Below are 14,339 nucleotides of genomic sequence, written 5' to 3'. Positions count from 1 at the left end.
TTCATTTTAACTTTCCTTGCTACTGATTTGGGGCAAGAATCCCTCACAGAGGGACACAAGCAGTGCCCAAGGTTTTAACAAGGTGACTTTTCTTTTTGCGGATTGTCTAATCCTGGGGGAAGCCCCCTTAGCCTGTGTTCTCACGGCTTCCTGCACCTTTTCTTCATTATGATCAATTGTAATGATATGGTTATTTGTGTAATTATTATTTGATGTCTGTCTCCACTACTAGATTGTAAATTTCCTGCCGCGGGGATCCTTCCTGGCTTGTTGGCTGCCACTTTCTCCCCTGTGTCTGATTTTCACTTGTGTGTGGAAGGAGAAATCCTCCTCTTCCCCATGCACCTGGGGTGGGCAGTCTTATCCCAATGCCCCCCACATTGAGATGCTCCCCCAAATTGTTAGACTATGGAGGATGGGTGTCCCATTGAAGCTAATTAGTCCAGGAGATAAGGCTGAAGGATGCGGAGGGGACCTAACCGCTCCTTAGTCTATTCCCCCACATGATTCCAGTCCTAGGAGAGTATATGCTAGCTTTCATGACTGTTCTCCAATGGAAATTTCATACACATTTCTATTATGAAAGTATCTTCCTAAAAACACCTTCGGGCTTCCCTGGTGGCGCAGTGGTTGAGAGTCCGCCTGCTGATGCAGGGGACATGGGTTCGTGCCCCGGTCTGGGCGTATCCCACATGCCGTGGAGCGGCTGGGCCCGTGAGCCATGGCCGCTGGGCCTGCGTGTTCAGAGCCTGTGCTCCGCAACGGGAGAGGCCACAACAGTGAGAGGCCCGCATACCGCAAAAACAAACAAACAAACAAAAACAAAACAAAACAAAAAAAAAACACTTTCATCTCTCACACAGGCACTTTCCTTTTCCTTATAAGCACCTACTCTGACTCCTTTGCTTTCCCCACCTGTCTATCCCCTTCTGTCCATGGTCCTTATAACCAGCCCTCTCACACTTTTATTCAGTTCTTTATTGCTATTGTTACCACCTTCCCCATATTTGTAATATAACATCCCTTGGTAATTTTGTCTAGCTTCTCTGAATGCTGGTAGGCAGGAAGTTCTTTCTGATATCTAATCGCAATTCTTCATGCTACAGTAGAGGCCTATTTCCTCTTGTTCTGTTCCTAGTGTGGTTTGGAAACAGCTAGTCACCATCTCTGAGTTGTAACTTTTCTTATATTTGAAGATCAACCTCTCTTCTCTCTCTCCACAACCCTCAGGCCCACCCTTAATGTTCCTCTCTGATCAATCATCTTAGTTCCTTTAGCCTGGCCACGCAGCTCCCTGAAGCCCCAGGCTTTAGCCCGTTGGCTAAACAAGCCTCTCTTCCCTTCTGCATTCAGGCTGTTTTTCAGCCTGGACAAATTATCTGACATTTGCAGCCCAGAAAATTTACACCCCAGGCCCCAGAAAGGAGTGCAGCCTGAAGCTCTGTGCCCCACTGCCTCTGTACGATGAGAAGCATTCATAACTCACAAGGAGGCCCACAAAGGGAAAAGAAAACCCAGACGACCCTCCCCATTCTTTTTCTTTACAGTAAATAATTTACAAAAACAAATTTTCCTCCCCATATGCTATACTCACTTTATCACTGGTCCCCAGGGCCAGCCTTTACGCATTTCCATACTGTCATGGACTATTTTTAGCGAAGGATGACGTTAAGTACTAGCTGCCCCGTGGGCTTCAAACTCATCTCTTCCTCTTGTCAGAATGCTGTCAGTCCTCCTCTTGTGGACCTGCTGGCCACTCATGGCCTAGAAATATTTCCAAGAGTGTGAGCAGCTACCTAATGTTATGACTTCAGAGGTTCCTGAGAAAGCCTCTGACTAAACACGTCTCCTTTGGCTTGGGTCTGATGATTAGAATTTCAGCAATAGAGATTCATTTCTTTAGCGCAATATCACTTCCTCAGGAAGCCTTGTCTGATCCTTTGTTATACTCTCTGAGAGAAGCTTATTCCTTTTCCCCCTTGGCACATATTTGTAATTATACTTTCACTAGCGTGGCTCTTCTGGTTAATGTTCATCTCCCCCAGTCTACGGACTATCCCATGATGGCTGTGACCATGCCTTTTGTGAGTTTCCCACTCTATTCCCAGTGCCTAACGGTGAGCCTGTTACATGGAAGGCACGCAAGAATTTGTTGTTGCTATATTTGTTGTTGACTGAATCTGGTCATGAACTTAAATGTGAATTCTCCAGAGCACTGATAGGAAAGGGTGTGGGCGCGGATGCCCAGGACACTAGCACGGGGACAGGGCTGCAAGAAAGTAAGGTGCTGACCACAAGCAGCATCCTCCTTCCCCAGATGATCTGAGGCTGGTTCCTCTTTGCTACTCCAGCTCCCTCTCCTTTCCCGTCAGCTCGAGGCTTCCCTCCTTCCTCAGCCCAACCCCAGGACCGTCATTTATAGGGAACCTGGGAAAGAAGCGTTTGACCAAAGTAGAAGCGAGGCTAAAATGACACCCTGTGGGGCCTCCAGCGGCAAAAGGTATATATATTATCAGGGCAGCACCTTGGCACGCCCCTGCTTCTGTCACCCCCCCTTAGAAGGGGTCTGGTGGAGACTGTGCCAGAGGTGCACAGATGTGAAGCCATACCCCCAGGCTCCTCTGGTGCCCACCCTCAACTGCACTCCCAAGCTCAACGCTGCTGGTTCTGATGAGCTTTCCACAAGCATCCACGAGAGGTGCCTTCCTGCTCCCGGGCCCTGAAGGCCTCCACCTATCCAAGTCTAGCTAGGTCTCTGGGGGGAGGCTACTAGGGGCCAGCTTGCCCCGAGTCAGAGAGGGGCTATGAGAGGAGGGCCAGAGTAGGCCTCTCCTTCCTGAAGCTGGGTGACTCTGGGTTTCAGCCCAGGAAGAATAGAAAGTGTTCCTCACTGTTCCCACCGCAGCCAGCTCGTTCTGACCCATGAGCCCCGCTGGACTGGCAAGGTTCCCTTTCCCGCTCCCAACTAGAGAGCCCTACAGCTCTTCCCACAGGGCCACACCAATCCATTCTTTAAGGCCCTGCTGGAAGCCACAGCCAGAAAGAGACTCTCCTTTCCTAGTCTGCTTTGGCATCGCCTAAGCTCCGGACTTGCGGATCCAGGGAACAGCAAGCTCGAGGCCTTTCCCTCAAGGAGCAGAAGCCCCAGTGTGGCCTGCGGTGGCTCCGGTGGAACTGCTTGGTTCCCCGCCGGCCTTGGGATGCAGCTCTATCACTCTCAGCTCCCCGCAGCCCAGCCCGTGCCTCTGCTGCCTGCCTTCTGTGTCCTCTACAGTGCTTAGCGGGGTAGACATTCAATAAATCCGCAGTAGGCGCTAGATTACTAGCAGGCCCCTGGTCGATAAATGATGGATTGATTAACTGAAGTGCTTGGTCACTCAGTGCAGGGCCTGAGTTCATTCATTTCCCTGTGTACCTGGGGAAGGCGGAGTATATTGCCTTAAAACTGGGCAGAGGTTTTCTTATTTTTTTTCTTTGTTTCTTTATTTTACTGCAACTGAGATGGTGGTCTTCAGCTTGTCTGAGGATTCATGACTCTGAGATTTGGATACAAATCATAACTGCTGGTAATTCCCAATGCCACCTTTTTGACTTTATCTCCCTGTTTCTTCCTCTTTTTCTCAGACAGGACAGCAGTGTCCCCAGCTACCCTCAACCTGTGAGCCATTTACCCCCTGGTGACACAGTGTGACAGGCTGGGCAAAAACGAGGAAAGAGAAGAAGAGGACTTATTGGTTTAGTCACAAACTTTGAGTCAATGCACTATTAGATCGATAGGGCTATTCTGTAATGTAGATATTCGAGTAAGCTTATTAGAGAAATACGTCATAGAATTCAGCAAGCCCCAGTTCACTGGGGGCTCAGTTGCACCAAACCGGTAATGCAATTTTCTGAACAGGCTAGGAAGAGAGCTAAGTATCACTGTGAATTCAGGCTAGCCTGGGGACTTTTAGACTTTGTGGAGAATGGATTGGTATTTGGCTTAGGCCTTCCTTTAAAAAGTTCCTCCAGCTTCCACTAAACCCTTCTCCCTAAAGTCTCCAGAACAGTACCTGAACCAACAAGCAGATAGATACAAAAGGAAGAAGAACTTCTGACACCTGTTTTGGGGCCCCTCCAGATGCACCAGGCTGACTCTTTAGCACCGTACCATCAGGTGATAGCAGGAGATGCCACCCACCCCCCAAAAAACACCCCAAACCACACTAAGCCCACAGCAGCTCACCTGCCTGGTTACATTTGCTGCTGAGTGTGGGGGCTCAAGAGGGAATCACCTTCACAGCCTGGCACTTGGCTCTGAGCAGATACTGGCCTGACACTAGGGAGAGCAGGCTGTTCCTCTGGAAGTGTAGTGAGCTCTACTTAGACCCCCATCAGGCTTCTGAATGCCTGGCCCCAGGGAAGCCTGCCACTGAGCAAGCAGAAGCTTGATGCCTCAGTAACCTGGCTCTGTTACATAAGGCACTACGCGAGATATGAGTCAGGGACCTCAGGCTGGCCCAGGCCCAGCCTAGTCTGGGAGTGAGGCTAAAAGGGAGGTGTGTGTGTGTGTGTGTGTATGTGTGTGTGTGTGTGTGTGTGTGTGTGTGTGTGTGTGTGTGTGTGTGTGTGTGTGTGTGTGTGTGTGTGTGTGTGTGGTGTAAGCCAGGAAGGAGCCGCTGGAACCACTTCCCTTCCTCTCACTTCTCACCCCCTTCTTCCTCAGGGATAGCTGTAGCCAATCACTGGCCTAGAAAGCTCGGAGCGGGAATCCTGGCCAGACCCTAAGCTGCGAGCAGCTGCTCTCCATCTCCCCTGAAGAGAAGACAAGAGGAAGTAGGTTGAATACCCAAGGCTGTTTCGTGAGTAAATTCTTCCTTCGAGGAAGGATGGGGAAGGTCCCTGTGGGGCTTTGTCCACAGGCAGGGGCCTGATTTCAGGCTGGGTCTATTTGAGGAAAGTGGCTCCCAGGGGAGGAAGGCTGATAGCGTGCCTGGGGCATCACTGACCAAGCATGCTTCTTGCTCTTGTTTCCCCCTGGGCTAGTGTCTGCACATTGGGAAGCTTCCTAGTCAGTCTCCATGCTGGCTGGGATCTCACACCTCTTAAACTATTTCCAAAAGGGCAGTAGCTACTTTGGGGCAGGGATTTCCAGCTAGAAGGTACAAGTGAATTAGACTTGTCTGTAGAGAATATTCCCTCCTGCCTGGATTAGCATTTGAAAAAGTTTGTTTTCTATTCTCCAGGACCCCATCTTATCACCGCTCTGACTCCTTCGCTAAGCTGGATTTCGGTATGGTACATGGTAGCTTCCATAAGCCATTTCCCTGCCCTGACTCCTCATCAAAACTGCTTTGAGGCTGGGATCTATCCTTCAGGCCTTCACAGAGATCCCATTAGCCCACAGGGTCCTGCTCTGCCAAAGCTGCGGCCCCACAGCGAAGCCCTAACCCTTGTCCCATTACTGCAAGCCTTGGGACAGTACATGTCCTGGGCCATTATTGCCTTCTTCATCTAAAAGGGAAATTTCATCTTTTTTGACCCCTGTGGTCAAGGAATGCTCTCCCTTGAGTGCACTGAGCACACAGATGCCCCACCAAATGGGTCCAAGCTTCGGGTCCAGGCAGCACATTGGCTTCTCCAGGGGTAGAGAGACTATTGCATGACACCAACCAATTTGTTATGTAAACCCAGCCAGCCATGGCAGATTATGGCTTTGTAGTTATCTTGAGGGATGCCTTACATAAGAGGAGAAAGTTCAGGTAGGAGCAGAATCGTGATGAGCAAACACCATGCAATGGCCACCACCAGGTGCAGACATGGCCGACCTTATTCCTCTCAATCAGCCCACAAGGTGTGGGCAATGCTCTGCTGGGCTCCATCACTCAGGGGACCTGGAGACCCTGCAGCCATGGCCAGACACATGCATCTCCATTTTCCCAGACTTCCTGGCCTTCAGGACCTGTTATGGAAAGGATCCAAAGCTCTAGCTGGAACTGAAAGCTTGTTAGCTTATCTGGAAGTGCAAATATAAGCAGGATTGTTAACCTTCTCTTCAGGCTGGGAGGGAAAATAAGGTCATCCTGGAAAGAGTTATTTTCTGAGGTGTGGGCTCACATGGGTCCATTCCTGACAAACCAGAGGTGGAGAAGGTGAAATCTGTGTTCTGTTCTTGCCACCTTTCTTGAAGAGCACGAGCATTCCATCTAGACCTCTCAAGCTCCATGCTGGCCAGAGCTCCACACTGCAGCAGGCCTTTCAAGAACTCCGGCCCCGTCTCTCTGCTTCTCTTCTCCAAACTTGGCTTTCCCATGTTCCATTCCCATAGAACCCTACTCCCAGTGAACTGTCGCCCCAAGGAAAATTCTGATAAACTAATCCACACATAGTAGGTAATGACAAGCAAAGCCGTTACATGTTACTCTTTTAAAAAGGAAACCCTCAGGTAGTAAACCCCCGTAGACCCTGGCCATTCATTAGAGAGACACGCTCAAAACTTTTGCCAGTTCCTAATTCATGAGCATCCTGAAATCTCATCATTTCTCTCATATGACTTCTACTATTTCTGTTGTTTGTTAAACTTCTTAGCTTTCTTTTCATTGTGATCACTAGCACTAGCAGTTGACTCAGGGAGGGGGTGTTCTCCCCAAAGAAGTAGACATTCACTCACTTCATGGGCATTACTACATTTGAACGGATTGACTAAGAGTAGAGGACCAAAAAACTGAGTTGAAAAGTAGGTGCTGGGCAACTCCACTCCTAGGTAGAGACCGAAAAGAATTGAAAGAAGGGACTCAAAAATATATGTGTATACCAATGTCCAAAGCAGCGTTCTTCACCAGAACCAACAGGTGGAAAGAACCCAAGTGTCTGCGGACAGATGAATGGATTAAACAAAATGTGGTGTATCCACACAATGGAATATGATTCAGTCATAAAAAGCAGTGAAGTACTGATACATGGATGGACCTTGAAAACATTACGCTAAGTGAACGAAGCCAGACACAAAAGGCCACATATTGTATGATTTCACTTATACGAAATATCTAGAATAGGCAAATTCGTAGAGACAGAAAGTAGAATAGAGGTTACCAGGGACTGGGGGGGAGGGGAGGATAGGGAGTTATTTAATAGGTACAGAGTTTCTGTTTGGGATGATGACAAAGTTCTGGAAATGGATAATGGTGATGACTGCACCACTGTGAATATACCTAATGCTACTGAATTGTACGCTTAAAAATGGTTAAAATGACAAATTTTATGTTATATATATTTTGCTGGTATATATGTACATACTAATACATACATATATATATACTTTATATACATATATAAGACACACACATATGTAATATATATAGTAGCTGCTAGTAGAGCAGTAGGGTCGGTCACTACCCAAAGCCTCTTAGCACATGGAATTCACATCTGTGCCTCAGCAAAAAGGCGATTTCTTACATATTGAGGTTCTCATGAGGTATACAAACCATAAATGTTAAGTTTGCAAATGCATTTGTGTTTTTAACAGAGAATGTGCCTTAATCCAAGAGTGCCTATTCTTTGTCAGACCACTAGGCACTCAGGAATTAGTTATTTTGAATTAACTTGGGCTAGGGAAGGACTTTCAAAGTTTGATGCCAAAAGCAAAAATCACGAAGGCAAAGAATGACAGACTTAACCACATGGAAACCCAAAACCTCTCTACAGCAAAGTACGCCATCCTCAAAATCAAATGGCAAATTAGTTGACAAAGGGTTGCAATCTCTAATTCAGGATTTCTTATGGTGTGGTCCAAGTACCACTACGCTATGGGATAGGAGTTTTAGATGGTACAAGGACAGAAAACTGATCTTAGAATATGAATTTAGGCACTACAGCAGGCAGGCAGGAGAGTTTTGTCCCTCAAATCACACCATGTAAGTGGCTACGTCCTCAGAAATCAGGTCCAGGAATATACATTTATGAAGTCATTAGTCTGAAGATTCAGAGAAGCACACATAATTTTTATGCAATTTTCTGTCAGAAGCCTGATCTCTGAATCTACATCTTTCCCTTTACTGTTATATATACGTCAACAGGGAAGGTTAAATGAATTAGCACACATAAAACAATTAAAAATCTTTGCTATTATTATTTTCTGAGCATCTAAGTGTGGGGACCAGTTGTTGCCAGCTCAGAAGCTTAAAGGTAGACTCCTGGGGCTCTCCGAGCTGGAAGGGAACTCAGATTCAGAGCAGCTCAGATCACATTGGCTGATGTGCTCGGGGGCCAAAGGCAGAATAGAGCTGATTAAGTAGTTTTGGATAAAATCTCAGAAATAAATTTAAGGTTACAACAACAATGACAACAACAGAGTATGGCAAAAGCTCCCATTCCAGCTTGCTACACCTTACTGATCGGAGAATTAAGGCCTCTCAAATTTCAACTTTGCAAGTTTTTTAATAGACTGTATTTCAATTGGAAATTTTAGCTCTTTGCCCGGCATATTACATCTGCCTCTTAAGTTTTCCAGTTTTAGAAGCATTTTCAAACGATACGGTATAGTCCCCTAATAATAGGGTGACCAACCATCCCAGTTTCCCTGGGACTGTCCCAGTTTGACCATTGAAACTCCTGTGTTGGTTGAAAGTCCTGGGATGGTTGGTCCCCTGACCTAATAAGGACATTTTAACCATTTGGTTAGTTTCTGGGATAATATTTACCTCTGCTTAACAATTCTTTCTTCATAGACAATTCTTTAGTGTCTTTCTGACCTTAGGTGGAGTCTTGGCTCTGCTCTTCATTGTAAGGCATCGGGCAAGTTATTCAATTTTCCCGAGCTTCAGTTTCTTTCATTAAAAAATGAAGAACGGTGATAACAGTACCCATTTCATTGGGTTGGTGTAACTATTAAATGACATTATGCAGCTATACTGCTTAGTACATGCTGTAAACACTCAATAGATGTTAGCTATTAATCTATTATAGTTATTAGTTACTTAACACAAGATTGAAGGGATGGTGTGTAAAACACATCATCTCCCCCCCCACCCCAGTAGTTTAGAGGCACCATTTACATACCAACGAGCTACATGGCCATTACCACTGATTCACATGTATATACACAGCACTGTTCATCAGGACTTCTACCAAGCTATTAGAATTACTGCATGTGGTTCATACCGAAAAAAAAATCACATTTAAACCTTAATAAGAATTTTCCAAGACTAAAGTTGTAAAATCTTTACAGAGGACCACACCAACAATTAAGCAGTCATCTAGCCAAAAAAAACCTTTACTGAGTACTGGGTGTATAACTAAAAGCCAAGGGAAAGCCAAGTAAGTGGAAAACACGCCCTACCCTCAAATTGCTTACACTCTTGTGTTCCAAGGAAACCAAGAGCTAAGCTGGGAGCCAGGGACAGGTCAAAGCAGACAAACCAGAGAGAAATCAAGAACTTGCCCCACCCTTTCTCCCAAGAATATAGGAGCCCTTGCAGCAGGGGAGTGGGCTGCAGGAGGAGGGGCAGGAAGAGTCGCTTCTCCAGAAGAGACAGCCTTGAAGGTAGACAAATTAGAAGAAAAAGACACCCAGGCAGGAATCTGAAATATCAAATCATTAAATGGAACAGAAGGAAGAATGATGGCTGTGGTATGAAGATAGAAAACCAGGGAATAAATGAAGTAAGAAGAGGAAATTTTCACTCGGGAGAAGACTGTCCAGCTCAGATTTTGGAGAAACCCCGTGACCAGTAATAATGGTCTCCTACTTTGCTAATGAGCATGTCATTCTAGGCAAAACCTCAACCAAACTGAGAATCTCCAATCTCGAAGGTCCCAGTTGTCAAGGCAAATGAGAGAATGCTTTGTCCTGCTATTGTCCCGCTAGAACCGTTAAGGCCGTTACCACAGGACCCTGTCACTCCCCAGCCTCATGGAAGCCTGAGGGCTTGAGATGCTCCCTCCACCAATGCTCTCAGCCCCCCACCCAACCTGGTAGCATTTCCAGGCTTTGCCAAGAACCGAACGTCAACAAGCAAGTGTCAGTGGAGTAGGTGACAAGGAGGTCTTGCCACTCAAGAAACCCAGACCACCAGAAAGCCTCCCAACGTGTGGCACAAGCGAACACTTCGATTTCAGGCTTTCAGTCTCACCCCTCACTCGCTTAGGTCTGACCCTCCCAGGCCTCCAACCTAGGAACCAGAGCCGAGGAAGCGTCCCCTCTTCTGTGTCATCAAGCCACTTCGGAGCCGTTTCTCTCCCAGCTGAAAGAGTGCAAGTGCTACAGGCGCGCTTTCCAGGTGTCTTGCCACCCCTCCCCCGCTGCCTATGAGCCCAGATCCCAGCAGATTGTTAGGAGCCTGTTAGGGCTTTCGCTCGGCAGGGTTGCAGCTGCTGTGGTCTGAATACGCTTGTAGTAATCTTTCACCAGAAATGAAGATTCCCTCGAAACCTTTTCCATACACAGTGTGGTTTCTTGGAGACAGTGAGATAAATTGATGCGTAAAGTAAAATAATAGGTGAGAAAGGGCTTCGATGGCATGGAAAATGCCTGAAAATACAACCTGTTATAATAATGCTAATTAAGTCACTTGTCCCCTCCTGGAACTTCTGGGGCTGAGGACGCAAACCTGGGCTGAGCACTAAGTGAGGGTAGTTCTTGCCTAGCTCAATGGCTTTTAAACTTTCTTATTTGTGCCTCACTGAAAAGCCATTCAATTATTCAAGTATTCTGCGGGAGCTCAAAATTTCTTATTACCTTGTCTGAGCACATTACCTGCCCACAACCTGGCATCTCAGAACTAGAAGGAACCTTAGAGACCACAGAGGTCAGGCGGCTTGCTCAGGTTCACACAGGGAAGTAGAGCCATAACTTGTACTGCAACCCAGGTCTCCCACAGCGGGGTTTCTCTTTCTCTTACATAACCTGTGATGTTGAGAAAGAAGAAAATCCACCCGCTTGCACGCACGGACGCGCACACGCGTGCGCACACACACACACACGCACCAGTGCCCTGTTCCTATGGCTCTAAGAACACCAAACACACCACTAGGTTTCCTGAAGTTGCCTCCCCTGCCTCAAAATTGCCTCAGTTGTCCCCCCAAGACCGGCTCTTACCAGAGTGTCTCATACTGGAGGACTGCAGCCACCTTTGGTCTTCCCATTGTGTTTCTATCCTTCCCTCTCTCTTCCTTGCCCTTCAGCAAGATTTCTAGAAAGCCTGACCCGCACTCCAACACACGCCTGCTATGACATGGATCATCCACCCTCCTGTCCTTAGGATGCTCTTTGGGGCTGCATTTAACCGTCATTGGAAACTGAAGGCTGTGATCCATGGAGGCGGTGCGGGGTCCCGCCTCATCCGGAGTTTCAAGAAATTCTCACAGGTCTCTAATTTTGCCTATCCCCCCCGCTCTCCCCGACACCAGCAGCAGCTTAATTTGTCTCAACGTTTTGCTTGCCCTCATCCTCAGTCAGGGCCACTCAGTAATTTTAAAGCCCTTGCCGTTTCCATCTGAGTTTGCATATTTGGAAATGGGCTTTTTAATGAGGGTGGGACTCAGATCCCAAGAGCTACACCCAAACCATCTAGGACTCTGTCCACCTTCTGGGCTCCAGCATCTCCCTAGGAAAGACTCTGCAGGCACCTTTCAAAACAGGGCTCCCATCTGCCAGGCTTCCCCTCAGCCGTACAGGAATCCAGGTAGCCTCAGGGTCCGGTCGTGGCAGCCCGGGAGCCCGACAGCCGCCCCCCCCCCCGTGCCCCTTCTGGCCTTCCCGTTGCCCCTTTCTGTCAGAGGGGCGGGTCCAGCCGAGGCGGCTGCGAGCCGGGCCCGTGTGCCCACCCGCGTGCCCTGCCACCCACCTGTGGAAGAAGAGCAGGATGGAGAGCATGGTCTGGTCGATGTTGCGGTTGCAGATGCCCTCATTGATCAGGTAGCAGGGGTCCCGCAGCACGGGCTCTAGCGAATCCTGCCGCATTATGCTGTTGAGCTTGTCGGTGTTGAGGTTCTCGAAGATCAGCTTCTCCTGCAGCTGCCGAAAGTTGCTCACGGTGGGGCTGCCCGGGTTGTTGTTGGCCCCGCTGCTGTCGCGCTGGAGTCCGCTGCGGTGGGCCAGGGCCAGGCAGCAGTTGCAGCAGTCGAGGCCGACAGGTGAGCGGCAGTCGGGCTTGGACTGGGCCATATTCTCCGCCTCGGGGGACGCCTGGCCCGCGAGGTCAGGGGCGGCCGGCAGGTGCGCGCCCGCCGGGCCGGCCTGAGGGGACTCCAGGGTGTCTGGGAAAGACAAGCTGTGAGGAGAAGAGTTGGAAATGAGCGCCGAGAGCCGGCCACCCTCGGCTCGGCCCCCTTCTGGCTGTGCCGCTCGGGGTGCGAATAGAAACAGCTGGACAAACAGCTCTGAGCGGATCCTTCGGGCTCACTTCCTCCTCTTCCTCCTCCTCTCCCCCACCCCCTCCTCTCCGGGCCGGGGCCGCCCCCCTGAGGTGCCACACGCGGCCCCAGAGCCGTCCCAAGTTTCCCAAGTATAAGCGGGGGCCCGGGGCGGACCTGTGGTAGCAGGAAGGGCGGTTGGCGGGGTAGAGGGAGAGCCGGGGCGCGCCCTCGCTCCCTCCCTCACGGGTTCGCTCCCTCCCTCACGGGTTCCCTCCCTCCCTCCCCGGCTCGCGGACTTGCCAGAACTCGGGCTCCCCGGGGCTGCGCCGGCGGAGCGGTAGCGGGAGCCGAGCGCGAGTGAGCGAGTGAGCGAGCAAGCGAGCCGCGCGTCCGGTAGTCGGCGCGGGGCCGTGACAACATGCAAATGACCCCTGGGGGGCAGGCGGACCACGAGGGGCCGCGCTTACCCCCGCGTGCTCCTCAGAGCCGGCGCGGTCCTGCCCCGCCCCCAGCCCCGCCCCGACCCCCGCACTCTAACGGCTGCCCGCACCCTCGCCTGAGGCGCCGGGAGCCCGGCCCAGCTCTCCCTCCCTCAACGCGCTCCGCGGCGCCGAAGCTCGGGCTCTCTCGCCGCTTCTGGCGCATCTTCGGCCAGAAATCCCCGAGAGCAGCCGCTCGGGGCGGCCTCGCCACCCCGGTCTCGAGCTCGGCGGGCGGGCCAATGTGTCTGTTCCCACCGCGGACGGGTGCCCCTACAGGAGAGACGCCGCCTTCGAGAAGCGGGGTGGCGGTGGTGGTGGTGGGGGGAGGTGCAGAGAGAGCGGTGGCCCCTGAGGAGAGTCTGAGGGCGCCGGGCACGCCTCGGGAGGACCCAAGACGGGCCTGGAACAAAAGTCACAGAAGCACACTCAACTGCTCCTTGGTCTCTGTCCCTTTCTTTTCCCTTCACTCATCTTCCCCTTTCCTCCCACTTGCTCTCTCCTGTCTCCCCTGAGCCCCAGCGGAGGCGGTCTCTGAGCTCGCTCCGGGGAGTGCCAGCCCCTCAGCGGGCTTCCCGCCGCCCCTGTTCCCTCGCTGTCTCAATCCCCCACCCCCCAGCCTGCCTTCTCTTGGCCCTTCTCCCATTCTTTATCTCAGTTTTCCTCTTTATTTACTCCTTTCTGCTCTTTCCTTTCTTTCTCGCCCCCCCTTTTTTTTTTTGAGGTACCCGGACCTTTCACTGCTGTGGCCTCTCCCGTTGAGGAGCACAGGCTCCGGACGCGCAGGCTCAGCGGCCATGGCTCACGGGCCCAGCCGCTCCGCGGTATGTGGGATCTTCCCGGACCGGGGCACGAACCCGTGTCCCCTGTATCGGCAGGCGGACTCTCAACCAACTGCGCCACCAGGGAAGCCCCCCCCCTTTTTTATTCTTTTTCTGGATTCCTTTTCTTTATTTCCTCATTCACCCCTTTCCTCCCCCATTCCTCTTTTTCTTGCCTTGGTTTCTTTCTTCCCCTTCCTTTCCCTCATTTTATTTCCCCCTCGCTTCCCTCACCTCTGCACCTCCTCTTTCTCCCTAGTTTTGTCCCATCCTCCCCTCTTCACTTAGTTTCCCCGATTTTTCCAAATTTCCTCTCCCCTCCCTTTTCCAATCCCCACCTGCCACCTTAGGTGATCTCTGTCCTTACCCTTTCAAGGTGGGCATGTAAATTGATACAGCCACTATGGAAAAAGTGATACATACCAATAAATTGATACATACCACTATGGTATGGAGGTTCCTTAAGAAACTAAAAATAGAACTACCTTATGACCCAGCAATCCCACTACTGGGCATATACCTTGAGAAAACCATAATTCAAAAAGAGTCATGTACCACAATGTTCATTGCAGCTGTATTTACAATAGCCAGGACATGGAAGCAACCTAAGTGTCCATCGACAGATGAAGAGATAAACAAGATGTGGCACATATATACAATGGAATATTACTCAGCCATAAAAAACACAATTGCGTCATTTGTAGAG

General features: G+C 50.0%; 1 protein-coding gene across 2 annotated transcripts in view; it reads right to left on the bottom strand.

The window, feature by feature from the left end:
- The window catches only part of TSC22D3 (TSC22 domain family member 3), a 58,237-nt gene extending 45,208 nt beyond the window's left edge, over positions 1-13,029 (bottom strand). Inside the window, exons 1-2 of one of the 2 annotated variants that reach the window (XM_060292739.2) lie at positions 12,884-13,029; positions 11,823-12,248 (exon numbers count right to left, since the gene is read on the bottom strand). In XM_060292739.2, coding sequence (XP_060148722.1) covers positions 11,823-12,248; positions 12,884-12,978 — 521 coding nt within the window. In that variant the 5' untranslated portion in view covers positions 12,979-13,029. Of the gene's footprint in view, positions 1-11,822; positions 12,249-12,633; positions 12,740-12,883 lie in introns of those variants that run through there. The other variant, XM_030835808.2, reaches the window with a different exon arrangement.
- Between the last annotated feature and the right edge of the window lie 1,310 nt (positions 13,030-14,339).

This window comes from Globicephala melas, chromosome X (assembly GCF_963455315.2).
Source record: "Globicephala melas chromosome X, mGloMel1.2, whole genome shotgun sequence".
Lineage (NCBI taxonomy): Eukaryota > Metazoa > Chordata > Mammalia > Artiodactyla > Delphinidae > Globicephala > Globicephala melas.
Note: the sequence above shows the minus strand (reverse complement) of the source record. Positions and strands in the feature narration are given on the sequence as shown.